At 46.5% G+C, this 26584-nt stretch overlaps 1 protein-coding gene and 1 long non-coding RNA gene across 5 annotated transcripts in view; one reads left to right on the top strand and one right to left on the bottom strand.

The window, feature by feature from the left end:
• ARHGAP17 (Rho GTPase activating protein 17) overlaps positions 1-26584 on the bottom strand; it is a 93407-nt gene that overhangs the window by 28581 nt on the left and 38242 nt on the right. For all 3 annotated transcript variants that reach the window (XM_077907087.1, XM_077907085.1, XM_077907088.1), the window contains 9 exons: positions 24965-25069; positions 19002-19075; positions 16414-16525; positions 16081-16157; positions 12677-12788; positions 7282-7350; positions 7042-7123; positions 2153-2280; positions 239-350 (listed from right to left, as the gene is read on the bottom strand). In XM_077907087.1, the coding sequence (XP_077763213.1) occupies positions 239-350; positions 2153-2280; positions 7042-7123; positions 7282-7350; positions 12677-12788; positions 16081-16157; positions 16414-16525; positions 19002-19075; positions 24965-25069 (871 nt within the window). The remainder of the gene's footprint in view (positions 1-238; positions 351-2152; positions 2281-7041; positions 7124-7281; positions 7351-12676; positions 12789-16080; positions 16158-16413; positions 16526-19001; positions 19076-24964; positions 25070-26584) is intronic.
• Positions 1787-26584, top strand: part of LOC144319238 (uncharacterized) — a 40531-nt gene continuing 15733 nt past the window's right edge. For both annotated transcript variants that reach the window (XR_013385127.1, XR_013385128.1), the window contains exons 1-4: positions 1787-5314; positions 5835-6075; positions 22099-22174; positions 22908-23033. This is a non-coding gene — a long non-coding RNA (uncharacterized LOC144319238). The remainder of the gene's footprint in view (positions 5315-5834; positions 6076-22098; positions 22175-22907; positions 23034-26584) is intronic.

A 26584-nucleotide genomic window follows, 5' to 3' on the forward strand; every position in this document is an offset into this window, starting at 1 on the left:
CTTCACCTTTACTTAATAATCAGGAAAACAAAGAAACCCCCCAAAACAGGAAAAGGGGTGTGTGCGCGTGTATGTGTGTACTGATTCAGTTATGTGTGTCATTTCAGTTTTTCCAATTGAACCTATATAGGCCATTTCAATTTTATCTGTTACTGAAAATGAAAATTGGGTTTTTAGCAGGTGATCTGTCTGAGATGGGACCTGCCTGCCACCCCGAGGGCAACCCCTTGCAGCTCACCTGCCACAGCATGGGGATCGGAGTAGAACTCATCCAGGTGAGAAGTAGAACAGTCTAAAGCAGCTTTCAGTTTCTTTAACTTCGAGGCCCCAGCCCCAATTCGGAAAAGGCCCTAAAGACAACAAGAGGCCTTCAGTGTCAAGTTCAAGTTGTGGGCTTCCAGTTGTGCAAGAGCCTTCGGCCCCGGCCCAACTCCCACACACCTCATCTCTGAGGCTGGATCGCTGCCCGCCTTGCAGGGCGACCAGGAAGGATGATGGGACCCAGCAAAGGCAGAGGGCAGATGAGCAGGCAGTGAGCACTTCATTCCTGATTGGTGGGAGCTCTTGCCTGCCCCTGTGCTAAAATATCTGTGCCTATCAGAAATCTATTTAAATGCAGTATTTTATACTCCCCAAGGTTGATTGCCATAGATTTTTCTAAATGTAGGATTTTTTTTTAAATTGACATCTTGTAAAAAACTGATAGACTAGACTGGTAGTCACTTCCACTGCCCTAAGGGTTCCTTAGAGAAAACACATGAAGTCAACCAAGAAAGGTTAGACTATGATGACACTGGTCCAGGAATTATAAGACTCAGGTTTTAAGTGAAATTCATCTAGGCCAGGTTTCTCGATCTCAGGCTAGATAATGCTGCATTGTAGGGGCAGTCCTGCACCTGGTGGGATGTTTAGCAGCCGCCCTGGGCTCTACCCACCAGATGCTGGTAGCAAACCTGCCTCCAAAATTGTGACAATCAAAAATGTCTTGCGATCTTGACAAATAGCTCCTGAGGGGGACAAAATTGGCCCTGGCTGAGCAGCTCTGATCTTGGCTACAAGAAGTTGGGGTCACATCAGTGGGGGATTATGGCAGTGACTGGAAGCAGACAAAAGGAGAGCTCCTGGGGTGTTCCTTGATCTGGGTGCTCATTATGTGGGTGGGTTCAGTTTGTGGAAACTTAACGAGCTATTCGCTTATGATACATACTTTTACGATGGACATTATACTTCAATAAGGTTTTTAAAAGGAAAAAAAAAAGACTTGGCATGTGATTTTGATTCCACCCCACCATGAACTCACTCACTCATTTATTGACAAAAGGAGTAAGAAGACCTGCCCTGCTTGGTTTGTGGGGTCTTGGGGGTAAGGATTCTACAACATAAGTATGAAAAACCCCACACCAATGCTGCATAGTACTACACAAATGTAAGATTCTTATAAGCAGACTAAAAAGCTCCCAGAAGTTCTGGTCCTTTTAGTGCATCATGAAATTCAATGTCCCAAATCACCATCAGAGTCTAAAATGAAACAATCAAGTGGGGCAAAAGAAAGTCAGAGTGTACAGGAAAGGGAAACATTGTTCAGTGAAACTGGTTTCTTTTTTTTTTTTTTTTTTTTTTTTATGATAGAGAGAGAGAGAGAGAGAGAGGCAGAGACACAGGCAGAGGGAGAAGCAGGCTCCATGCACCGGGAGCCTGATGTGGGATTCGATCCCGGGTCTCCAGGATCGCGCCCTGGGCCAAAGGCAGGCGCCAAACCGCTGCACCACCCAGGGATCCCGTGAAACTGGTTTCATTCATAGTGTGAATTCCAGGTATACTGTGCAGGGCTCCAATTTAAAATGTGGGTTAGGGATCCCTGGGTGGCGCAGCGGTTTGGCGCCTGCCTTTGGCCCAGGGCGCGGTCCTGGATATCCGGGATCGAATCCCACGTCAGGCTCCCGGTGCATGGAGCCTGCTTCTCCCTCTGCCTGTGTCTCTGCCTCTCTCTCTCTCTCACTGTGTGCCTATCATAAATAAATAAAAGTTTAAAAAAAAATAATAAAATAAAATAAAATAAAATAAAATAAAATAAAATAAAATGTGGGTCACAGTGACAAAAGTTGCAAAGCCATCAGTGTATACAGTACTGACACTGGCCTGTGCCCCTCACCTCCTCCTTCATGCCCGTCTCCAGGAGCAGCATGACGCAGGCTTCAATGGGCAATGCGATCTCACGGCCGCTCCGTTTTAGGTGTTCTTCCAAAGGCGTCCCAAAGGCTGGCTTTTCCGCCCACTTATCTAGAGCAGCAAACCATCCAGTAAGACACCCAACGATCTCATGGCATCATTGGGGAGGTTTTTCCTACCCAAACTACCAAAGGGGATTTTGTCTTTCTTTTTTTTTTTTTTTTTAGGAGACTGGTAGTTGAGGCTTTGGGAAAAGGGGAAAATTCTGTTCTGTTGGCTTTGGTTATTTACCATCTACTAGAGCAAGAATAGGTCCCAGCTGGGAGGTTACTTGTGGAACAGAGCCCTCAACACCCTCCAAGGCACCCAGTGGGAGCTGCCCAGCAGAAGTCACTATGGGGCTCCTGCACGGGACACATGGGCTGGACTGCCTGGCGCTAACCCAAGGATTCGTCTGAGCGTACTCATTTCACTGGAAGGACATTTACTCTTAGCCATGCAAAGCAGCACTGGCCTTTTAACTCGAGGACAAGAAATAGACTCCTTCAATGTGAAGGAGGAAATAATTTCCTAAGATTTTAAACACAGGCCAAGCATCATCACACAACACTGGAAGATGGCCAATGTGAACTCATATTAAATGCAACGTCTCCGCGACATGCAGTGCTTCCGAATGCTGTAGCCCCAGCCAGGTCCAGAACATTCTGAGTAGGAAACTACGCAGTATCTGCAGCCCCAAAGCAGCTGAGGCTGAAGCCTGGGCCAGCAGTAAAGCAATTGTTTATATTATTTTGGGGTCACATACTCCGCTTCATTCCACAAGAGATGTGAGGCAGCTTAGCAGGAGGAATACATACAACAGAGCAGTAAAACAGAAACAAGAATTTAGCGAATGGACGTATTCTGTTAGAAGGAGAAGTACTTGTTTGGGTGGGTGCTGTACAGATGTGGTGCTGCCGGGGAAGCACACTGACGCAGAAAGGGGAAACCACTCCGAGAAAAATACTCGACTGAGGAACACTTAGTCCTTTCCAGTGACAGGAGGTTCACATCCTTCTCAGCACCATTAACGGACAATTGTCCTTCAGCTACTTCGTGCTGTTCGAACCTTGGGTTCAAAGCAGGCGGTATTCCTCTGCTGTGCCCTCTTACCCTCTTGCTACCATAAGAGCAGGGACAGGTCCCATCGCGTGATCTGCACACACGGGAAGGAAGAAGACTCCCGGGTCCACGGGCCTGCGAGCTCATACAAGGTTAAAATCGATGGAAAGAGCAAGGGGATCCAGGTCGAAGGGGGGGTTAGGGCAAGGAGGCAGGCGCCTCCTCATCTCCGGCCCATGCTCCCTGACCCCAGCCCCAACCACAGCCAGTGTAATTCCTAGTAGCAAGAGTGTCTGGGGGCTTGGCCCTTCTCAGAACACCGAACTCTGTGACAGTGCTCTCAGAGGCCAGACCTTCCCCTGCAAACTTTGTCCCTATCATCTAACAATGATTCTCAACATAGGCAGAAAATGACCATGTGATCCCTTCGCTGAAGAGGGTACATCAGAATCCTCAGGGGAGTTCTGTGAATGGCACCTGCCGTCATTGCCACCGCATGCCTGACCCCATGGTGGCAAGAGCTGGGCATTCTCTGAACCCCCGCTAGAACTTTCTAGGAAATGCTCTGCAGGGTGCCTCACCCCCCACACTGGTGTCACGTCGGCAGAGGGTGGATGTGAGAACCAGTGGTCTGGACAACTCCCGAGCCAGACTGCCCAAAAGGTGCTGGCATCTCCAACAACAGGCCTGCTAAGTGCGGGGCACCACAGCAGCACCCCAAGTTCATGGAGACTCCCCACCCTTCTAACTGGGAAGAAAATACAAGACGTACACGTAAACACACAACAGTCATTAACAAAACAAGACATGCTTGCCAAGTAGTGGCTGGAAAATGACAGGACAAGGGTCACAGGTGCGGGTGTCCACAGGGGCTGGGGAGACACCCAAGGTGCTGAGTCAGGCTGGGGGCAGAGGGACCCTCCTCCTTGGCTCCTGACCCATGTCACCATGTGGGAAAGCAGATCCAGTGTCGCCAGACTTTCTGAAACTTTCAAGAGAAGCCAAAAATCGCATTGTTATGTGAAGGCATCTGGTGTTTAAATGATGGCAAAATTTTTTGAAAAATGAGATTATGGCTGTTTGTGACTTCTGGCACGGATCACAGATGTTAGAGTGACTCGGGAGACAAAGTGTTTGCTGCTGGTTTCAAGGAGGGGAACTGGGGGGCTCTGAAGGAAACAGACCAGGAAGATGAGCTGAGAAAAGACCAGGGACCTTGAGTCTCAAAATTTACATTTGATTTTATAGCTCTTGCCCAAAGAAGCAAGGGCCGGGAGCAGGGGGGCGATGGTGTGGGTGGAGGGGAAGGCCCCGCAGAGGGTAGAAAGGACAGACCCGGGCTCCAAGGTCAAGCCTGGATGGTTTGGAGGGAGATGGCATCCAGAAGACATGGAGGAGAAAAGCACAGTTAGGGGGTAGGGGGAAGATCAGCTTGCTTTAGGAATGTGTGGAGTTTCAGGGGACAGCCGGCCCTCAGAGGGAACCAGCACTGGGGAGACTGTGAGGGTGAAGACACCGGTGACATAGGGGCTGGCACCGGGAGGGGACTCTGGGGACAAGAGGGACAGGAGGGGGATGAGCACACCCCTAACAATGAAAGACGCAACCAGGTGCGATGGGGCACACATGCCATCAAAGGAGACAGTCCAAGCCACATCAGATGCCAGGATCCGACAATTAAGAGCCCTGGTTCAACTGGGAGCTGCAGGATTTTAACTTTTTTTTTTTTTTTTTAACGATTTTATTTATTTACTTGAGAGAGAGAGACAGAGAACACAAGTTGGAAGGAAAGGGAGAAGGCTCCCAGCTGAGCAGGGAGCCAATGTGAGGCTTGATGCCAGGAGCCTGGGATCATGACCTGAGCCGAAGCCAGATGCCTAACCGAGTGAGCTACCCAGGTGCCCCAGTAATCTCAATTGAAGGGTGACTGGGAGCAGATGCAAGACTGCACCGTGTGACGGGGTGGCCAGAGGAAACGAGTCATTCAGACAGCTCCCAGAAGAACAGGAGGATGAGACGCAACAGGGCCCCGGGCTACGGACAGGTGGGTACCAAGTCCCATCAGCTGACCACGTGGGTGAGATGGCAGCGCCCGGGGACACGACGGCCGGGGGTGGGGGTGGGGGGTCAAGGTGGGGGGTCCCCTACAGTAAGAATGCTCTGAGTCTTTCTGGAAATAAAGAAGAGAAAGGAAGAGGAAGACAGGAACTAGGACGGCAGGGAGACAGGAGGACAGGCGGAGGCGGCAGCAGCTGAAGCCCAAGGTGTGGCAACCCCACAGAGAAAGATGGATCTTGTCTCCTTCGCTGGGTTTCCACCCCCGCACGCCAGCCCCCTGTTCCATCCTCAGCCTCCTTCTGCCCTCGTCCTGTTCCCTGTCACTTGCTGATATACTTCTCTAGGGACAAGAGCCTTGGGGGGGAAAAAACAGTTAAAAAAAGAAAAAAAAAGTCATGCTCCCCAAACCCAATCTTCTCTTTCTTTGTGCTTATTAGTCATCTTCAAACCAGACTTTAATTAATTCAAGGCTAAGATGATGATGGTTCCTGCTTTTTCCTACACAGGGCCCCGCGCACAGTAGGCATCCCACAAATACACCGCTCTTGGCATCTGGAACTTGCCCGGCAAGCGCCTGCCCCTTGCAAGGCTGAGTGCTTGCCAGCAGCGTCGCTCCTGTGCACTGTGACTCAACCTCATCATCCACGAACAAGAAAGGGGATCACTTAGAAAAGCAAGGACAACTCATCGTAGGAAGGGTCGATCAGACACATGGACTCAGGATGGATGAAGATCAGATTTTGCAAGGTGGTGGACATACAGAATTTTCTAATTCTCTATTCCCAAGCCTTTCAGGCACAAAGCCAGAAGGTGCTGGGACCTCCTCCAATTTAGGGGAGAAGTGGCATCCTTGAGGGTGCCAGTGGGTTACGCACACCCCCCACACATATATCCCGCCTGCACACCTGCTGACTTGCTGTCCAGATCACAGGGTCACCACACTCAGCGCCTGGCTGCTCCTCGTCAGCTCAGACCAGAGGTTCTGCAGGGGGACCCTAAGCTCCACGTATGGGCTCTACACAAGCAAAATAGTATGATAGGTCCGAAGAAGGCAGAGCAACTTCTGCCTCAACTGGGCTCACTGATCTCTGCTGGTACGTGTTCTGACGGCAAGTCACAGAGTCAAGAGCTTTAGTGCTCGGGTTAAACTAAACATCAGGAGAAAGCTCAGTCCATTCGTGGCTTGTGGGTGAAGTCTACGGTGAGCAGAATGTTAGCACTAAGATCCAGAGCCTTGTAGGACCGCAAGGAAGAGGGGGAAGGAGTTGGCCGTGGCCTTACGATTTAGTCACGTTGACAAGGGAGTATCGAGTACTGACTTCTCAAGTTCCTTTTAGAAGGTCCACACTCTTTTCCCTAGAACATACGCTCTCAGAATCACAGGGTCAGAATTAAACCCAACGGAATGAATAACTGACTTGGGAAAGGATAAGACGGGAAAACACACACAGGCACAGCCCAAAGGGTCCAGCTCCCTCTTCAACTGAAGATGTCAGGGGAGCTGTGAATGTCCCATTAGTATGTTAATTTGGGTTGGAAGAAATTAGAGAATGCGGCGAGGAAAGATGAAATTATGCTGGGAGACAGTACTCTCCGAGGCAGAGAGGCGTTAGCCAGAGGAGATGCATGCAAAGGAGTCAGGGGAAGAAGAACAGAGGCGCAAGTGGCAGAGGCTTAGGAAAGGGGCATCAGCCAGCACGCAGGTTACATTACCTTGATGGGCTCGCATTTCGGGAAGGGCCTTTTCTAAGACTGCTAATGCTTTTCTATGGTAATCTGCTTGGGCTTCTAATAACTGAGAACAGACCCACATTCAAAAACAAAAGTAACGTTAGCATCAGATGGACACACACACAATGGTGAGCAAAACCAAAAATAAATCTTTTGCAAAAGAAAGCTAAAATGACTCAATTCTTACAATGCATTCGTATTTTGTCAAGGGAAGGTGCTTACCGTAACAAAGAATTTGCCATACTCCCCTTCTTTGGACATAAAGCTGTACATATCTGCTGCTAGTTGATCCTGGTGAGTGGAAGAGAAGACAGGTCACTGAAGAAAATGCTATCTGAGAATTAATATCCATGGGCTCTCAGAGCAAAATGTCATGGAAAGAGCCACGGATTAAATGCCCATCATCTGGGAGGGTGCCGGGGGTGCTCAGTTGGTTGAGCATCTGCCTTCAGCCCAGGTCATGATTCCGGGGTCCTGGGATCAAGCCCTGCATCGAGCTCCCTGCTCAGCGGGGAGTCTGCTTCTCTCTCTCCCTCTGCTCCTCCTCACCACGCGTGCCCCCCTCTCTCTCTGTCTCTCTGTCTCAAATAAATAAATGAAATCTTAAAAAAAAAACAAAAAAAACAGATGTCCATAACTAGGATGACAATGAATGAATGAATGAATGAATAAGTAAATAAGGAAGCTTATTAGGGGAATGATATGGCAAGATCTCCAAGATACACGGCTCATATTCTTATTAAGAAGTGAAGTATAGAGCATTACTTATGCTGTGTTACCATCTGTGTAAAAATAGGAAAGAAAGAAATGTTATATTTTTGCTGCTACATTCGATTAAAAATATCTCTGGAAGAAAAAAACAAGAAATTGACAACAGGGGGGTACCTTTGGTGAGCAGTGGGAGTTCAGTAAGCAGGACAAGGATGGAAGAAAAGACTTCACTCTGTATGGTTTTTTACTTTTTCCAAAGATTTATTTAGTTTAGAGACAGAGAGAGTGCATGTGTATAGGGGAGTGGTCAGAGGGAGAGAAAGAGAATCTTAAGCCGACTCTGCACTGAGCAGACAGCCCGATGCAGGACTCAGTCCCGGGACCTTGAGATCATGACCTGAGCTGAAGGCAGACCACCTGAGCCACCCAGGTGCCTGTTTTATACTTTTGATATTTGAACTAATGTAGATGAATTGCTTATACAAAATTAAATAATTTATTTCAAAAGTGATAGATTAGGGTAGCCTGGGTGGCTCAGTGGTTTAGCACCACCTTCAGCCCAGGGCCTGATCCTGGAGACCTGGGATCGAGTCTCACGTCGGGTTCCCTGCATGGAGCCTGCTTCTCCCTCTGCCTCTCTCTCTCTCTCTCTCTCTCTCTCTCTCTCCCTCTCTGTATCTCTCATGAATAAATAAATAAAATCTTAAAAAAAAGAGTGATAGATTAGCTAATTGGACAGAAATATATCCTACTTTTCCTATTATTTTAGAAGTACATTCTAATTAATCTGATATATTCAAATTATAGACATCCTAGATTATATTTTAATTACGTATGTATTTATAAAATGTACTGTCTTCAGTTTTCAGTGCACAAATTAACACGAAGGCCTCCTTTATGAAAAATATCTGGAAATGCTAGTTTGGAGCAACAAAAATTCTTTTAGAATAACCAGGAAAGCAACAGAGTAATTCATGGAGCCCCACCTCTACACCCTCAAAAAAGAGAGGGAGAGAAAGAAAAGAGAAGAGGGCAGGGCAGAGAAGAAAGAAAAGAAGGGAAAAGAAAAGGCTTTTCACTCACATGTGGAATTTAACAAAACAAAACATATAAACACACGGGGAAAAAAAAAGAGGGAAGCAAACCATAAGAAAGACCCTCTTCTTTTTTTGAGTAGGTTCCAAGGCCAATATGGGGCTTGAACTCTCAAACCCCAACCAAGATCAAGAGTTGTATGCTCTATTGATTGAGCCAGCCAGTAGCCCCAAAGAGACTCTAAACTATAATAAATGAATAGGGTTGCTGATGGGGAGGTGTGTGTGTGGGGGGGGCAGGCTAAATGGGGGAGGGACGGGGGAGGGTACTTGTGCTAAGCAGGGTGTGTTGTATGTAAGTGATGAACACCTAAATTCTACTCCTGACTACTATTACACTATATGTTAACTAAATAGAATTTAAATGAAATTTGAAAACTAAATTTTAAAAAAAGGGAGGAGAAAAGGCCTGGCACTAGTGGAAGCTGGGGGTGACCTCAGGGAGTTTGTGCCACCTTGATGGCCAAGACGATTGAGTCTAGTGGTCACATGGGGTCAGAAGACGGAAAATGAAGCCTTGGGAGTGCCTGGGTGGCTCAGTTGGTTAAGCGTCTGCTTTCACCTCAGGTCATGATCTGATGGTCCTGGGATGGAGGCTTGCCTCCGGCTCCCTGCTAGTGAAGAGTCTGCTTGAGATTCTTTTTCCTTCTGACTCTCCCCCACCTCCATGCACACACTCTCTCTCAAATAGAGAAATAAAATCTTAGGGATGCCTGGGTGGCTCAATGGGTGAGCATCTGCCTTTTGCTCAGGTCATGATCCCAGGGTCCTGGGGTCGAGTCCCACAGCATCCTCCCTGCAGGGAGTCTGCTTCTCCCTCTACCTATGTCTCTGTCTCTATGTGTCTCTCATAAATAAAATATTTAAATATAAATAAATAAAATAAAATCTTAAAAAAAAAGAAAATGAAGCCTTGGGCCTGGTGAAGTGAGGAACTGTAACAGACAAGCACACGTACATCCCACACAAACATTCCCAAGGAACTATTCCTCTGATGACAGGGTAGATTAGGAAACATCTGCTCAGCAGTGTACGGCAAGACTAGAGTATATGCATTTTGTATTGGGCTCTGGGTCTGGGAAAGTAAAAACATTTCCCTGGATTTGGCAAACATTTTACATCTGCTTTTGCAAAGGTCTGGAGTTTGAGTTTACTATACGTGTTGTGTGGGGGATCCTCAAACCGAGAAAGGTTAGTTAAAAAGGGCCTGGCACTGGTCATGCTCTCTGGGGAGAATCACTCCCAATCCCTAGGAGTCCCAGAGACAAAGTCTCTCTTAAAATGAGCTCGCAGTACAAAACTGCAAAAACACAGGAGGAAACAATCCACCATGAAGCAAATTCTTACAGAGGAAACAGAATTCTCAAAGACTGTTACAATAAGTACATATAAAATGATTAAACGTGACAAAAGAAAGATGCACTAGAAAACAATAACACACTATCAAAAAACACTGACTTTGAATAATTAGAACTGAAAAATGCAGTAAACGAAATTCAAAACTCGATGTAAATTATACAGTAGATGAGACCTAGTTAAAGAAAAAAACAGTGACAAAGTATTTAGATCTCAGGAAATCACAGAAGTCAGTAAAAAGGGAGCCAGAAACTATCGTCACAGGTTTTCACCATTGGAAATGAGAAACTATGACATGGATGTTGAGAGAAGATACTTGAGCCCATAACATACCAGTTCAGACTCCTAAGATCTCCGCCACATTTATGTCTAAGCAGCCAGTAGCCCAGATCCAGCTTAGACTGGATCTGAGGAATGCTCTGTAATGCCACTGGCAAAGCTACAACTCTTCTGAACAATAAACCACGATGAGACTATTTTATCAGAAGCACTTAATTGCATGCATGGCATGACTTAGTCCAGTTTTAATTCCTCGTCTCTATGTTATTTTAAACAAGTCATTTTGCTGCAGTTAACCAATCTTAAAGTTCACGGTCTTGAGAATGAATTACAGTGTGACCTGAACAAACTAAAATATTACAGTCTTAATACTATCTAAAAGAAGAGACACCATTTTTGGAAAATGATGAATAATAAGAGGAAGGAAAGCTTAAATCTGAAGATGCACCAAACACCTGTTTCTTTACCATCTCAAATAACATTTGGAATAAAGATTTATCTTCACAGAGAGATGCACAGAGAATGAGATCACTTAACCATCTCATCTGGAATTTATTTTATGAGTTAAAAAGTTCTATTTCTCGGGACGTCTGGGTGGCTCAGTGGTTGAGTGTCTGCCTTTGGCTCAGGGCATGATCTTGGGTCTGGGAATCAATCAGCCTCCCTGCAAGGAGCCTGCTTCCCCCTCTGTCAATGTCCCTGTGTCTCTCATGAACAAATAAATAAAAATTAAAAAAAAAATTAAAAACGTTTTTAAAAGTTCTGTTTCTTCCAATTATAAACCAATTCTAGCAACATTTAAAAAGTAATACTTTCCTTCTCTATAGATATATGATGACCCCTTTAGTATATATTCAATTATTTAGAATAGCATTAATTGTAGAAAGCCTAGCTTTCTGCAGAACTATTTTTGTGCCTATTGTGGTTTTTTTTTAAAAAAAAAAAAAAAAAAAAAAAGATTTTATTTTGGGGGGCTCCTGGGTGGCTTAATGGTTGAGTGTCTGACTCTTGATTTTGGCTTAGGTCATGATCTTAGGGTCAAGAGATCAAGCCCTGTGTAGGGCTCCTTGCTCAGTGCGGAGTCTGCTTGAGATTCTCTCCCTCTTCCTCTGTCCCTCCCCCAGCTCATGATCTCTCTAAATAAAGAAATAAATAAAATTTTAAAATAAAATAAAATGTACGGCACCTGGCTGGCTCAGTCAGTTGAGAGTCTGTCTTTGGCTTGGGTCATGATCCCAGAGTCCTGAAATGGAGTCCTGCATCAGGCTCCCTACTCAGGGAGGAGTCTGCTTCTCCCTCTGCCCTCCCTTCAGCTCGTGCTCTCATGTTCTCTCTCTAATAAGTAAATAAAATCTAAAAAAAAAAAAAACCAAAACTCTATACCCAATGTGGGGTTCAAACGTACAACCCTGAGATTAGGAGTCACCTGCTCCACTGGCTGAGCCAGCCAGGCACCCCTATTGTGCACTGTTTTAATTGCTGTAACCTTTTTTTTTTTAATTTATTTTTTACTGGTGTTCAATTTACTAACATACAGAATAACCCCCGTGCCCATCACCCATTCACTCCCACTCCCCGCCCTCCACCCTTCTACCACCCCTAGTTCGTTTCCCAGAGTTAGCAGTCTTTACGTTCTGTCTCTCTTTCTGATATTTCCCACAATTGCTGTAACCTTGTATGTTTTGCTACGGTTTTTTTGCCCTTTTTTCATCTATTCTTTATTTTAAATGAGCTCAGACATTTTTGTCATTTAAAAAAATACCCTACTTGAACTTTTTTCAAAGAATGTTTTATTCTGAACAAAGTCATGCAGGGTCTTAGAAAATAAAAAAGGAAGAACAAACTAAAACCCTCTTTCCTGTCATTCAGAGTATTCTGATAGGACTTGTGTGGCACACTCAATAATCTGCAATATTTGACCTTTCCTCTGTCATTTGCAAGCACCAGGTTGATGCAAGAACAAAGTATTTATTTTTATTTATTTTTTTATTTATGATAGTCACAGAGAGAGAGAGGCAGAGACACAGGCAGAGGGAGAAGCAGGCTCCATGCACCGGGAGCCCGACGCGGGACTCGATCCCGGGTCTCCAGGATCACGCCCTGGGCCAAAGGCAGGCACCAAACCGCTGCGCCACCCAGGGATCCCCAAGAACAAAGTATTCAGGAAAGTCTTGTACCTTGCACAGCTCTACTTTATTTCCAGCTTCATCCATCTCTTCCTTGAGGGTATCGATTTTTGACGGAAGCCCCTGGAAGTTGGTTCCTGAAGATTTGTGAGCCTGGTTCCACCTGCAAAACATGGGGCAACCAGCACCTGAGAACCAGCTGCACATATTCAACCTTGTAGAGAGTCAAGGCCCTCGGGGAGATAGATTCTTTCCCCAAACTGATTCTACCTGGGTTGGGCAGCATACCTAGGATGTCGGCTTCTCTTGAGTTTATCTTCCAGGAATGGAAGCAAGCAAAAAGAGCCAGGAGCTCCTCAACATGACAGGACTCTTGCACAGCTGTCCGCTCTGAGAATAATCTACCCCACCTTGTCTCACACACGCCCCACTGCTGGAAATCATGCCGGGAAACCCCTTTCCTAGAGTGTCTAATCGTGCCGTCCTTGCCATCAAACAGCCCATGTGCTTTCCTCCTTTGACCTGGAATGTTCCTGAGTCACTGGGAGTCAATCCTGCTCTTGGACTCCTATGACTCTTCCCGCTACCATCCTCATCTGTGATCACTTCCAGCAAGTAAAATCCAGAACTTCAGTCATGCAGCTAGCAATCCACAGCGAGGAAAGTACTTGTAGAATTAAAAACATTTCTTAGCACTAATATTCTAAAGACAAAATTTATAGCAAATCTGAAGCATAATGTGGAATATTTACATTCCCTTTTCAATAGGTCAAGAGGACTGAACAAGGAAGAATTCTATCATAGCAAGAATAGGGGAGTGCATGGGAATAATAATCTGTAACACTTTCTGTGTGGTTTTCAAGTAGGCTTTGACCTTCTGTTGGAGTATTCTGGAAAGTTTCAACAACTGAAACGTAAACATGGATATTATGGAGATGAAAACCCATGCTAGCAACTCCTCAAGCTTCCCAGATGCTGCACCGCCCCCCAGAGAGCATGCTGCTTTGCCTTCTTTCTAGTTCCCGAGGTGAGGCACTCTTCCAAAGCAGGCCTTTGGGAGACTTGCCCAGCTGGTGATGTCATGTAGTACACAGAGCATGGACCTCGGAGTCTGACATGCTCAGGTTTGAAAACTGGCTCTCCCTGTCACTAGCTGTGTGACCTCAGGAAATGACTTAACCTCTCTGTGCCTCAATAACCTCATTTGTAAAACAAGATGCCTTGCAGAACCACCATGAGGAGTCAGGGAGAGGACAAATATTTATGCATGTGTGTGTGTACCGATAATATCTGCCGTATAATGGATTCCTACTTAGAAAATGAGGAGTAATTAGTCATTAGTGATTATCATTTCCCTCCAGGGAAAAGCCACAGGAATAAGTAAAGAAGAAATATTCAACTGTTTGTTTCTCTAATACTTGCTTTGATTGGTTAAGCGAACAAGACCACGAAGGCAGATCAAGAATCAGTGTTGAAATCCCCTCCGGGATAAATACATGTATTATAGACGTAAACTTTGTGGCAGATAAGCATCTATGATGTCACTCAACCAACTCCAGTAAGGAGCATTCATGACCTCATTTAATTAATCATTAGAACATTCTTCTTTATCTTGAGCCCAAACTCTACCTCACAGTGGCCTCCACGCCTGGTCCAGGCCCGAGGATTTAATCACAGGTGTACACGGAACATGGAGGGTTTGCAGACAGGACCCTAGCTCTGACATGTATCATCTCTAAGGCATGAAGCAAGTCATGCAGATATTCTGGGAGGTTCCACCCGTATCTGTAAAAGAGGTCTCTTCTCAAGAGTAAGGGATGTTACCTAACCCACGAAATCCTGCTCCCTCTTCAATCCTCATTGAGGGGTCTCTGCATGTAATACGTAGCAGAGAGTCTGACGCAGTAAGCACCCCACTGAGAGCTGGTGAAAACATCAATGAGCCAATAAATAGCAACCGGTGGAAGGATCAAACGAGCTCAATACCTAGCATGTGGCCAGTGGCCAGTAAGTGGTGGCAATTCTTTTTACCATGTGCTAATGCCTAGATGTATACCTTTTATGATCTCGATGTTTCTTAAATCAGGACATGTCTTAAAAGTGACTTGTACATTAAATCGAGTGGTGTTTCTCCCTGCCACCCTCCACCCAAAAAGTAAATATTAAATCAGTGGTGCAGGATACTCAGTGGCATCTTAGAAACAAGGAGAAATGCTTAGAAACAAGGAAATGCTATATGTAGAATTGCTACAGATGTTCTAAATCTGCAATAAAAAGACCTGTGATGGGTAGAAGCTCAGGAAATGAGGGCTGTATCCCCATATATTTGCCAAAGAGAAATAATCACATCGACCTCACAGGACTGCATGTAGCTTAATTCAAGCTACAAAATAAGTCACAGAGATGAAGAGCCACAGCATAGGCAACACAATAATATTGTAATAATTCTATGGGGACAGATGGTCATGACACTTACTGTGATGAGCACAGAGCAATGCATAGAATTGTTACCTCAAAGTTGTGCAGGTAAAAAATATACAATATTGCATGCCAATTATTCTTTAAGAATAAAAAAATAAACCAGAGAGCTAACAGAGCCACCTTTTAAAAAAATAATAATGAAGTTTTATTGGAACACAGCCACGCTTTCATTTCCTTATGGTCCAGCACTGTTTTTATGCTACACAGTGCAGTTGAATAGCTGTAACGGGGACCACCCAGGGTGCTACGCTGAAAATATTCACTTCTTGGCCTTTTACAGAAAGGTTGTGTTTTTTTTTTCTCCTTTACAGAAAGTTTAGCAGCCCTTGTGATAAAGTCTGAGGAAGGATGGGGCCCGGGGCACTGTCTCCATATTCCCCACTGTCACCCGAGGAAAAAGCCACATAAGTCACGGATGCAGATGCCCTCGGGGACACAGCCAGGCTGCAGTCCTGCCAGGAAGCACTAAAGACAGCCATCCAGCACCAACCCACAAGTCAGCAGCTCTCAGAGATGGTTACTGAGTTTTACGGGCGTTGCTCCACTTGAATGCAGCATTGGATTGTGAAAGGACCACAACCACATGGGGTTTGGACATGGCAGGTCCCTCAGAACTGCTAAGATCAGAGATCTACTTATTCCTACCCTCTGCTACCCTAGCAACAAATGCTCTTAGAACGGTTAGCCACTGACTCCTCGCCCCTTAGGACACTTCCTTAAGTTTCTGTCTTTTCCTTTTTTTCTGCCTCCTTTGACTGCTCATTCACTAAGAACAGGATGTTCTAACATCATCTCCATTGCCACACTTGGGAGAATGAGCCCTAAAAGCAGGTGTAAGTGGGTGTGACTTGGTCTGTGGGTCAAGTGCGTGAATCTGGACACCTGCATTTTGTCCACCGAGTGACCTTTCCCTCACCTGTGTGGGGGGATGAGGATGGTTGCTGGGAGAAGTTATTTTCATAGCTCTACCTTACCTGGCTCTGACTGAATCCCAGTCTAACACCAATTTAGCAAGCTGTTTCCTCTGTTTTTGGATGTTGGGAATCTCCAGCTAGAAAGCACAAACCACACATGAAATAGGATGAGCTTTGGGTTTTAAACTTAACATTTGAAAGGGCATAATTAATTTACTTTTTTTCCCCTCTTAGGCATAAGATTTTGTACCCACCATTTATTCCCCTTCTTTCCAAAAAGAAGCATATGTCAAAGCCGCTGATTACTGTTAAAACTGTAGACACAAGCAAACCATTCATCATGCGTCCCCCACCAATCCTGGCTCTTCTGTGTGGCCCGGTCAAAGAACTCACCTCTGCTATGTTGCACAGAGGATCCACAATCTCTTTCTCAACAAAGGATTCATGCTGAGTAAGTTCGAGAGCCAGCTGATTCTCAGCATCCCCACATGTCTCCAGCATCTTCCTTTAAAAACACAAGACACCCCCACAACAAGCGTATGCTCAGTGAGTCAGGCAGGTCAGTACCATATCGGGCCAGTGCTGCTCACTACAGGTTGGGAACACATTAGGGTGCCACACAGTAGAACCTTAAAAACATTAGAAGTTTGGGGTGTCACCCAAAATGTGAGTCCACAGATCTGTGCTTTATTTTTACTTTTTAAAAGATTTTATTTATTTATTCATGAGCGACACAGAGAGAGAGGCAGAGACACAGGCACAGGGAGAAGCGGGCTCCCCATGGGGAGGACTCAGTCCTAGGACCCCAGTCTCGCTCCATGAGCCAAAGGCAGATGCTCAACCACTGGGCCACCCAGGCGTACCCAGATCTGTGCTTTAAAATCAAAACGACTGTTCATGGGCATTATCAAATGTGTCTTATGCATCTGTTAAACTGATAACTATATTGCTAGGTTAATGTTTCATCTGTTGCTATAAAACATTAAATTTATTAAATCTTTAAAAAATGAATAAATAAAATGAAAAGGACTATCGTGGGTATACTTTGTGTGTTATGTGTAAGGCAGGTATGTGAACGTGAGGTGATAACTCTAGCATTAGGTTCTCAAGGCACGTGTCCTGCAGAACGTGTTGAAATTCTTTAGAATCCTACCGAAAGTTCATTCTATGCTGTTTTGTGTCTGTTAGTGAGGCCAGCCTAGGCAGTGTTTTCTCCAGAGTTACTGTGAGTGCTGGTTTTCTACTGGGTAGAAGAGACCATGGGCTAACAATCATGTTTCCTTTTGCTTCCCTGTAAGCATATAGCTGATGTCACACGGAGGACGGGTGCCAGTGAGGCGACTGCTCTCATCCTGACACTCCCTCTCTCATCTTACCTCTCTCCTTGCTCTCCCCTTCAAGATCTCCATGGGGTTCTACTGAAAGAGTAACGTGTGTGGCGCTGGCATGAGATGGCCTTGGTGCTGTCATTAAGAACATGATCTCTGGTGCCAAGCTGCCTGAGCTGGGATATAGGCTTTGCCGTTCACCAGCTGTGTGGTCTGGGGCAGTGGACTTACTCTCTCTGTCAATTTCCTCAGTGGTAGAATGGCAGTGGCAATACAGGCTCCCTCCGAGGTTGTCTGGAGGACTCAGTGAGTGACTACTTGGAAAGCACGTGGAACAGTGCTAGTGCAGAGCAAGCACTCTTGAAGCAGCTGTGCTGACGACAACAGTATGAAGGAGAAAAATTGGGACACAACCAACCTGGAGGGAACAGGGGCGCCAGCATGGACACGTGTGCTACGCCCCCGCCCCCGATCCAGGGCCATTGTCCCCAATATGAGAGCATGGACAGGATGGAGAAAGGGTAAAGAGTGAGGGGAAACCATCATCCTTCAAAGAACAAAGGAAGAATTGTAGGCCATGGAGCAGGACAGGCCCCAGGAAATGTGAAGTCAAAGTCCATGCATGGCAGCCGGAAAGCAAAGCCCACTGTACAGCTGGAGAGAGCAGAGGGGATAAAAGGACACCAGCTTCACACAGATGCAAGTAGAAGGACAGTCAACGTTCCCTCTTATACTGAAAACAGTTTCATTATTAGATTTTGAAAAATTATTAAAGAACACATGCTTCCTGCAAAAATAAAAAAATCCAAATAATTCAGATATAACACCATTTTGACATTACCACGATTGATATTATGGTGACCACTCTTAAAGGAAGTGACTCTTTTATTATTAAGATTTATTATTATTTATTTGAGAGAGAGAGAGAGAGCGAGAGCACATGCAGGGGAGGAGCAGAGGGAGAAGCAGACTCCCTGCTGAGCGGGGATCCTGATGCAGGGCTCAATCCCAGGACCCCGGGATCATGACCTGAGCCAAAGGCAGATGCCTGAACGACTGAGCCACCCAGGTGCCCTAGGAAGTGACTCTTAAGGACCAGAAGGGGCCGGCCAGAGTTTGTAAATCTGAGTCAACAGCTGGAACACAGAAAGGACTTATTATTCTTTATACCCAAATTCAGAGGTATAAATATGGACCCTACCAATTACTTTTGCTAGCAGCACACCTCCCCTTTTTTTTTTTTTAAGGATTTTATTTATTTATTCATGAGACACACAGAGAGGCAGAGACACAGGCAGAGGGAAAAACAGGCTCCCTGTGGAGAGCCCGATGTGAGACTCGATCCCAGGACCCGGGGCCACACCCTGAGCCAAAGGCAGATGCTCAACCACTGAGCCACCCAGGCGTACTACTAGCAGCCCTTTCAACCAACTCCAGCTTTGTTCCTATTCAATGGAAGATTCTCTACCATCCCAGTGGCCGTGTCCCACTTTTTCCCCACAGAGACTGCGTCGTTCTCCTGGTGGATGCTCCACGCCATCATGCTCACGGTCCCTCTATCACACAGATGGCTGTCACACACACCACCCACCTACACACTCCCACTGACTCACAGGGCACTGCACTCTCTGCCTGAAAGCAGCCAACACTTACCCCAGCAGAGAGTCTTCCAGTTGAGTCGATGCTTCTTGCATGATCTGAGCGAGAGCGGTCAGAGGGAGTTTTTTCTGGAAAGCAGAAAAAGACATTGTGTTGGTTTCACTATTATTGACACCCATTCTCAATGACCTGCTTCAGGTCACCCTTCAGTGATTTCTCCTCCAGGCAAACCGTACAGATAAGAGACAGCCAGTCTCGGTTCAGGTTCTGGTCTCAAAGGTAGAAGTTATGGGACTTTACCTCTGCGCCCATGTCCTCAAGCATAGATGATCCAGAGACATGATAACAGTGCGAGTGTCCTACGGCTGTCTGTCTATGGAGATACTCAACACCAAGAGCCAAGCACGTGGTAAAATAATTCAGCAAATGCCAGCTGCTAGTATTATTGTTGTGGTTGTTGTTACTGTTTTTAAAGATTTTATTTATTTGAGGAAGAGAGAAAGTGATAGAGAGAACACAAATGGGGGGGGGAGAGGGAGAGGGAGACGCAGACTCCACCCTGAGTCCAACCTGGGGCTTGATCTCATGACCCCAGAGACCATGACACTGAGATCACGACCTGAACCAAAACCAAGAGTGGGGGCTGCATGGGCGGCTCAGTCGGTTAAGCGTCCAACTCTTGCTTTCGGCTCAGGTCATGATCTCACCGCTGTGGGATCAAGCACCATGTCCGTCTCTGCTCAGCGTGGAATCTGCTTCAGATTCTCTCTCGTCCTCTCCTCACACTCTTTTAGGTTTTAGTCATTTATTTGAGAGAGAGAGAAAGCACAAGCAGGGGAGCGGAGGGAGAGAGAGAAACAGGTTCCCCGCTGAGCCAAAGGCACTTCACTGATTGGGCCACCCAGGTGCCCCATAAATAAATAAAATCTTCTTTAAAAAAAAAAAAAAGGAAAAAAAACCCAAGTGTTGGTCCCTTAACGACTTTGCCACCCAGGCACCCCACAGCTTCTCGAATACGTACTCATAAACTGGCTCTTAATTTGGCTGTAATCATAACTATACAGCTGTAAATAAGCATCTAAAAGTATCTGGCTAAATATCGGAAAAAGTTTTCTTCCAGGATTTAAGCACAAAGCCATGCATTTTCCTATCACGCATCTGTTTTTCAGCTGGAAATGACCATAAGGGTCATCTGATTCATGCTCTAATTGTCCAGTCAAGGAACCTGAAGCCTGGGGGAGGTCAGGTGGACTGGCCGGGGACCCCGGTGAGGGGCAACAGAGCCAGACCTCCACGCCCATGGGCTGCGCCCCAGTTCAGCTCCTCTCCACCAGTGGTTGACGGCTCATCTCAGAACATGGCTATAAGGGGCCTGGGAAGTCCCTGGAAAGTGGGTTGTGGATACCACAGGATCTGCTAACAGATCCATGTGATTCTGCTTCCTCACTAGAAAGGGCCCTCACGGCAAGAACACGGTCTATCTTGCTGTGTGCCACTGTCGAACCTTGACCTTTACTGCCACCTGCCTTTCCTACTATCAATGGGCTTCTTGCGACACACGCCGCATTTGCTTGCATTGTAAGGAATATCTCTGGAAGGGTATACAAGAAACGACTAGTGCTGCTCATTCTGGAGAGGACAGCACGGTGCCTGGGGAACAGGACCGGGAAAGACCTTGCTTTATGTTCTGTGTATTCTGGGTTTTGACCACGTAAATATGCAGCCGATCCAAAAACAGTATATTGAAACGTAAAGGTAAATAACAACTCTATTTACCCATCTCTCATTTTCTCAAGTTGTTTTCAACTAAGTCAATAGCAAGCATTACCTGCCCCACAAGGAGACAGTTCCAGCTTCTGCACTTCCACACCAGGAAGACAGGAGAGGATGGGTAGGGGGCCTAGATCACAGTGAGGGTAATTCATACATTTTAGGAATGCTGTCTGACTTATTTTTTTCTAAGGTTTATTTTAATTTAGAGAAAGAGTGAGTGTGTGACCAGGGGTGTCAGGGTGTCAGGAGGGGCAGCGGGAGAGGGAGAAAGAGTCCCAAGCAGACTGTGCTGAGCACGGAGCCCATCCTGGGACCTGATCTCATGACCTTGAGACCATGTCCTGAGCAAAAGCCAAGAGTCAGACACAACCAACTGTGCTGCCCAGGAGCTCCAATAATGCCGCCTTCCTAAGGGAATTTAAGTCTGGGATAAATGCAATCATCAGGAGAAATATACTTTGTGCAACTCTGGAACTCTGGACAAAAAAAAAAAAAAATCATAAAAAGAGGATTCTACTTTGACAAGTATCATTCAAGCTCCCTGCTGTAAACAGCCTTGTGGTTTCCAGGCCCTGAACCCAAAGCCACAACAATCCTGTTTCCTGTCATACATAAATCGGGACATTCTGCTTATTTAACCCTGCGCTCCTGGATGAAGATGCTACCTACCACTGCCATACTCCTCCACGAACACAGCTGAGCACTTCCCAGGCATGGACAGCCTTTTTTTCTCTTTTATCATCAGAGATTCATTTAAAAAGTTCTGAAGTCATAATTTATAAAATGCATGCCAACTGCACAAAAAGCAGCTACCCCACATCTCATAGGACTCCCAGCATCAGCTCCACCATGGTCCCCTATTGGACTGAGAAGACCACCCCCTGCGCTTCATGCCTCTCCACATGCAGAGGAGCCTCTCGTGGGGCCTTTGCGGGGCTCTTCCTATGTGTTCTAGAGCCCTGGAGACTGCTGCCATTTCTCTGCACTGTAGGACCCCCGTGGTTATCTTTTCTCATTTCCGTGGTGACTGCTTCTCCCACGTGCACAGGGGAGACAGTTTCGGAGCCCTGCCTTGGCACTTCTGTTTGAGGTTGGAAAAGGAAGCCTAAGGCACTAGGTTTTCGAAATGAGGCCAGGCACCTTTGTCCTTGCTGCCGAAAATATGCCCATCACCTGCTACTCAATGCCCGCCTTTTTTTTTTTTTTTTTTTTTTTTACTGCCTGCCTTTAATAGCTGGGCCACCACCTCCTCTGGGAAGCCTCACCTGACTACCTCTCCTCCTGTGATGCCCATTCTCATTCCTCCCCTAACACTCTGTGCATGCTGTGTTTAGCATGGCATTTTCTGATGGTCCATTTGTGTGTCTCTCCCCACCAGGCTGTGAGCACCTTTGAGGTGGAGACTACAGCTTCTTTATTTTATATCTCCAGCACCTACACACAGTAGGTGTTTGGTAAGTACTTGTTCCTTTGTTTTTTTTATGAGTATATGGGACACCCAAATGGCATCTTAAAGCACTGAGGGGGAATGACGAGACGTGATGTGAAGGGTAAGGGCACGTGGCATGAATGAGAGGAAGCAGGAGACACTGGGAACACTGGGGAAGACAGGATCAGATCGTGAAGGGCTGGACATGCTGCAGAGCCTGGACTCGGATCTCCACAATGGGAAACGGCCAGCACCCCTCGAAGGAGGCACCACTGGCAGTACAGGCCACTTGCAAAGTAGGACTGTCATTCAGGCACCACAGGACATTTGGCATCTCAGTCCCCACCCTCCGAGTGCCAGTTAGTGTCCCCAGTCCCTATAGTAACCCAAAATGTCTCTACGTATTTCCAGATATCCCCAGGAGTGCGCTTCTGGTCCCTGCTGAGAACGAATAAGCTAAGTTTCTTTCTTTTTTTTTTTTTAAATGTCCTAAGGGTTAGGTATTTTTCCAACTTTCTTTATTTTTTTAACTTTTTATTTATTTATGATAGTCACAGAGAGAGAGAGAGAGAGAGAGAGAGAGAGAGGCAGAGACACAGGCAGAGGGAGAAGCAGGCTCCATGCACCGGGAGCCCGACGTGGGATTTGATCCCGGGTCTCCAGGATTGCGCCCTGGGCCAAAGGCAGGCGCCAAACCGCTGCGCCACCCAGAGATCCCTAAGCTAAGTTTCTTTCTTTCTTTTTTTTTTTTTTTCCAGGCAGGAGGATGACAGCATCAATTTGTATTTTAAAAAAACCATTCTGATGATCCGGGTGGAGACAGGCTGGAAAAGAAGGCAACTAGAGGCAGGAAGCAAAGCTCAGGAGGTGACCACACCATCCGGGTGAGAAGTAATCAGGGTTTGTTTTTTTTTTTTTTTTTTTTTTTTTTTAAAGATTTTATTCATTTATTCAAGAGTGACAGAGAGAGAAAGGGGCGGGGCAGGGACACACAAGGAGCCTGACAAGGATCACACCCTGGGCCGAAGGCAGGTGCCAAACCGCTGAGCCACCCAGGGATCCCCGAGGTAATCAGGTCTTGTTTAACGCAAAAGTGGCAGAGATGGCGCAGAGGTGAGGAATTCAAAAAATATTCACAATCACAGGGCTTGCTAATCAAGAAGCTATGGGAGGGTGAGGATAAAATGGAATGTCAGGTAACCCTAGTTTCTAGCTTGCATAACACGGTGGGTGGGACTCAAGAGTCAGCACAGAAGGAAGAACTGGTTGTGCGTGCTAAAATAGACAGTAAGGGAAGGAAGTTTTGTTGCTTGGTTGAAATGCCGTAGAAGTCCTTGGCATAAACACATCACCTAGAAGCCATGAGAACAGAGGAGGTGGCCCAAGGAACGTGACTGGGGGAATAAGGAGGACAGAGCCTTAAGACACCATGTTAAAAGGGTAAGTAGAGCAGAAGCCATGATAAGAGCATGAGAGGGGCTATGGGGACAGAACCAGTGGATTGGGTCTGGTTCTGCCAAACAGGACTTGCCACGAGCATTCCTGGAATCGTGGGTGCATGCAAAGTCCCACTCTTCAGTGCATACCGACTGCAGCAAGCTCAGTATTGCACAAGGGAGGAATAACCCTGCTGGCAAGAGACAGCCCATAAATGTCTGTAGGAAATGTAAAAGAAGGGTGACACTGATAAGCTGCATCCCAGCTCTTCCTTTTGAGACATCCGGTGGCAAATCATAGCTTTCCGGTATGACCCTGAAACTCTCACCTTAATGGTATATGGGCTTCCAAGGGTTAGCATATGCTCCTAAGCTAGGAACTTGTAAACGCAAGCACAGAACTGCCAAATGAGCGTGGCTGCTGGGCTCTACTGGTGGCACACGAGGACCCGGATGCTTTGAACAAACGTACACATTCAATGGTTCTCCTGGAGTCCATCCCTCTTCCTCTCTACAACGGCATCCTGATTTCTCCTAAGGATCCACCCTGGTCTCAATAAAAGCCTGTGAGCTGGAGGTAGCTCTGCAGCCCACTCGCTAGGGACAGGTCCCGATTAGCTCAAGCCAATGCACATCCCATCTCCTCACCAACCTCACCCCTGCCCACAATAACCAAGGTGGAATGGGAATGTTCTGGAATGGGGACTGTGGCTCAACACAGATCAACAAAAGAGAAGGCAAAGTCTACCTTCCAAGGACTTGGAAAAAGAAGATTTCCCACTCTGTTAAGAAAACTACTGGAAGGTACACTTTCTACTCCTGCCGGACATGCACAAGGAAGCAAGTAGCCCATGGAAGCCATTGGTAGCCAACCCACGACCATGACAGGTGCCCTTTTGGGGATAAAGCAGACCCTGAAGAAGGCAGGAGGGGCAAAAGGGAAGAAAGCAGGGCTCTGGTTACACCACCACAATGCTAGCCCAAGCCTCACCTCACATCCATCTCAGCTTCTGGAACCTTCCAGTTAGTAAGCCAATAAATTATGTCCTTTTTCTAAGTCAATTAAAGATATTCTTTCAGCTTTTTGCCACCAAAGCATTCCAAACAGATGTCTCCATTGTCTTATCAATGACAAATGGCTCACTGAGTCTTTGAAAGCACCTGGAATAAGTTCAGTGTGAGTAGGGCTTTCGGATCAGCAAGGTCTTAAGCACAAAAGAATGTTCTGGTCCGGCGGGTGTCATGAAAGGAAATGGCAATATTAGGTACAAATCTGCAGGCAACTCTGCTGATGCTGCTTGAGAAAACCAAAGGGTTGAAGGGTGCAAAGCCTCACGGGGACACAAGTGTCCCGGCCCCAAGTCACATCTGATACTCACGTATCTCCTCTCGGCATCGCTGCCATGCTGGCCCTGGAAGCATGCCGTCAGACGCTTGTGGGAAAGGTGGCACACTGACCGAACCGTGTCCAGGCGCCGCTCGATCTGAGAAAACAGAGACAAACGAGCCATTCACAGGGCTGAAGAACACACACCCCTCTTTCTAATGCTGCTGCCACAAAGGCAGAAACAGCATCCTGTGCTATAATTTTTTTTTTTTTTTTTTTAGCTCTGGGGTATACATGGCAATGGTCCCATTCACTTATACCAGGGTTTCTCATTATTGACACTTGGGACCCTGTAATTCTGGGGGTGGGGGCTCTGCTGTGCATGATGGTATGTTCAGCTTCATCTCTGGCCTCTCCCCACCCCATTCCCTGAGCTGTGACAACCGATGCTGTCACCACGCATTATTGAACATCCCCCCAGAGGGCGAAATAGCCCCTGGCTGAGAGCTGCTGACCTCTCTTACACGGAGAGATTTAGATCTCCCAAGGGCTAAGTCCATGAGCAGGGAGGCCGCGGAGTCCGGGCTAAACCTGCTATCAGAGAGACTGGTGGCGGCCGAGCCTGCAGAAGTGCAAAGGAACACCTTAGGCCCAATCCCATCGCCAAGGGGGAAAAAGCCACAGGGACATTCAGAAGCTACCTCCTGCAGACAGCAACACAGCCTTCCACACACAGGACATCAGCCCATCGGAACATCAAAATCTATGTCCCACGATTTCCACTCAGGGTCAGTGTCTTCAAAATTATGCCTTACTGGGTTTAGGGTGGGCTTGCAGCTTTGTTTTTGTTTTGTTTTAAATAAACCTCCAAGGCTGAACGGACAGCCAGCAGCAAGGAACACTGACTTAGGGGACGCATGCATCGTGATTTAGCTTCCCAAAATATTATTGCTGGGATATGGCTGTTTATGGCAAAGAGAACTGCTTTGCAAGGGAAGGAATGCCAAAAATGTGTATTCTGATGACTCATTAAGATTGAGTGCAGGCCCGTAGGGATGCTTTCTATTTTAAAGAAAAATCAACAAATTCAAAGCAGAATGCATTTTTATCCCTGCAACGTTGTACCCGATGCCATGGTTCTGTGCTTCTTTCTTGAGAGCCCTGACTGTCCGACTGTCCCAACAGCTTCTCTTCGGCGCCTAGGCCCGACCACCGGGACCCTGACCTGTTTGTACATAGGAGGAGCAAATGCCACATCACCTCCCCCTAGTCTTCTATAACGACCAGATTTTTAAACCACTGGAAAACTAATATACACTGTATTTGCCATGAAAACAGGCTAAACCCAAACCCGAAACAGACAAAAAACAAAAACCCCCAAACTCCATTGCACTTTGATTCTGATTTCTACTAGAAAACTGTAAAGTCCACAGGGACAGGGGTCTTGATCTGTTTTGTTCACTGATTTATCCCAATGGAAAGTGTTCGTGTAATATCTGTTGAAGGACAAGTAGGAGGGGCCTCTGGGTGGCTCAGTGGTTGAGCACCTGCCTTCGGCCCAGGGCATGATCCTGGAGTCCAGGATCGGATCCAACATCAGGCTCCCTGCAGGGAGCCTGCTTCTCCCTCTGCCTGTGTCTCTGCCTCTCTCTCTCTTTCTCTGTGTCTCACA

Source organism: Canis aureus, chromosome 8, assembly GCF_053574225.1.
Source record: "Canis aureus isolate CA01 chromosome 8, VMU_Caureus_v.1.0, whole genome shotgun sequence".
In the NCBI taxonomy this organism is placed as follows: domain Eukaryota; kingdom Metazoa; phylum Chordata; class Mammalia; order Carnivora; family Canidae; genus Canis; species Canis aureus.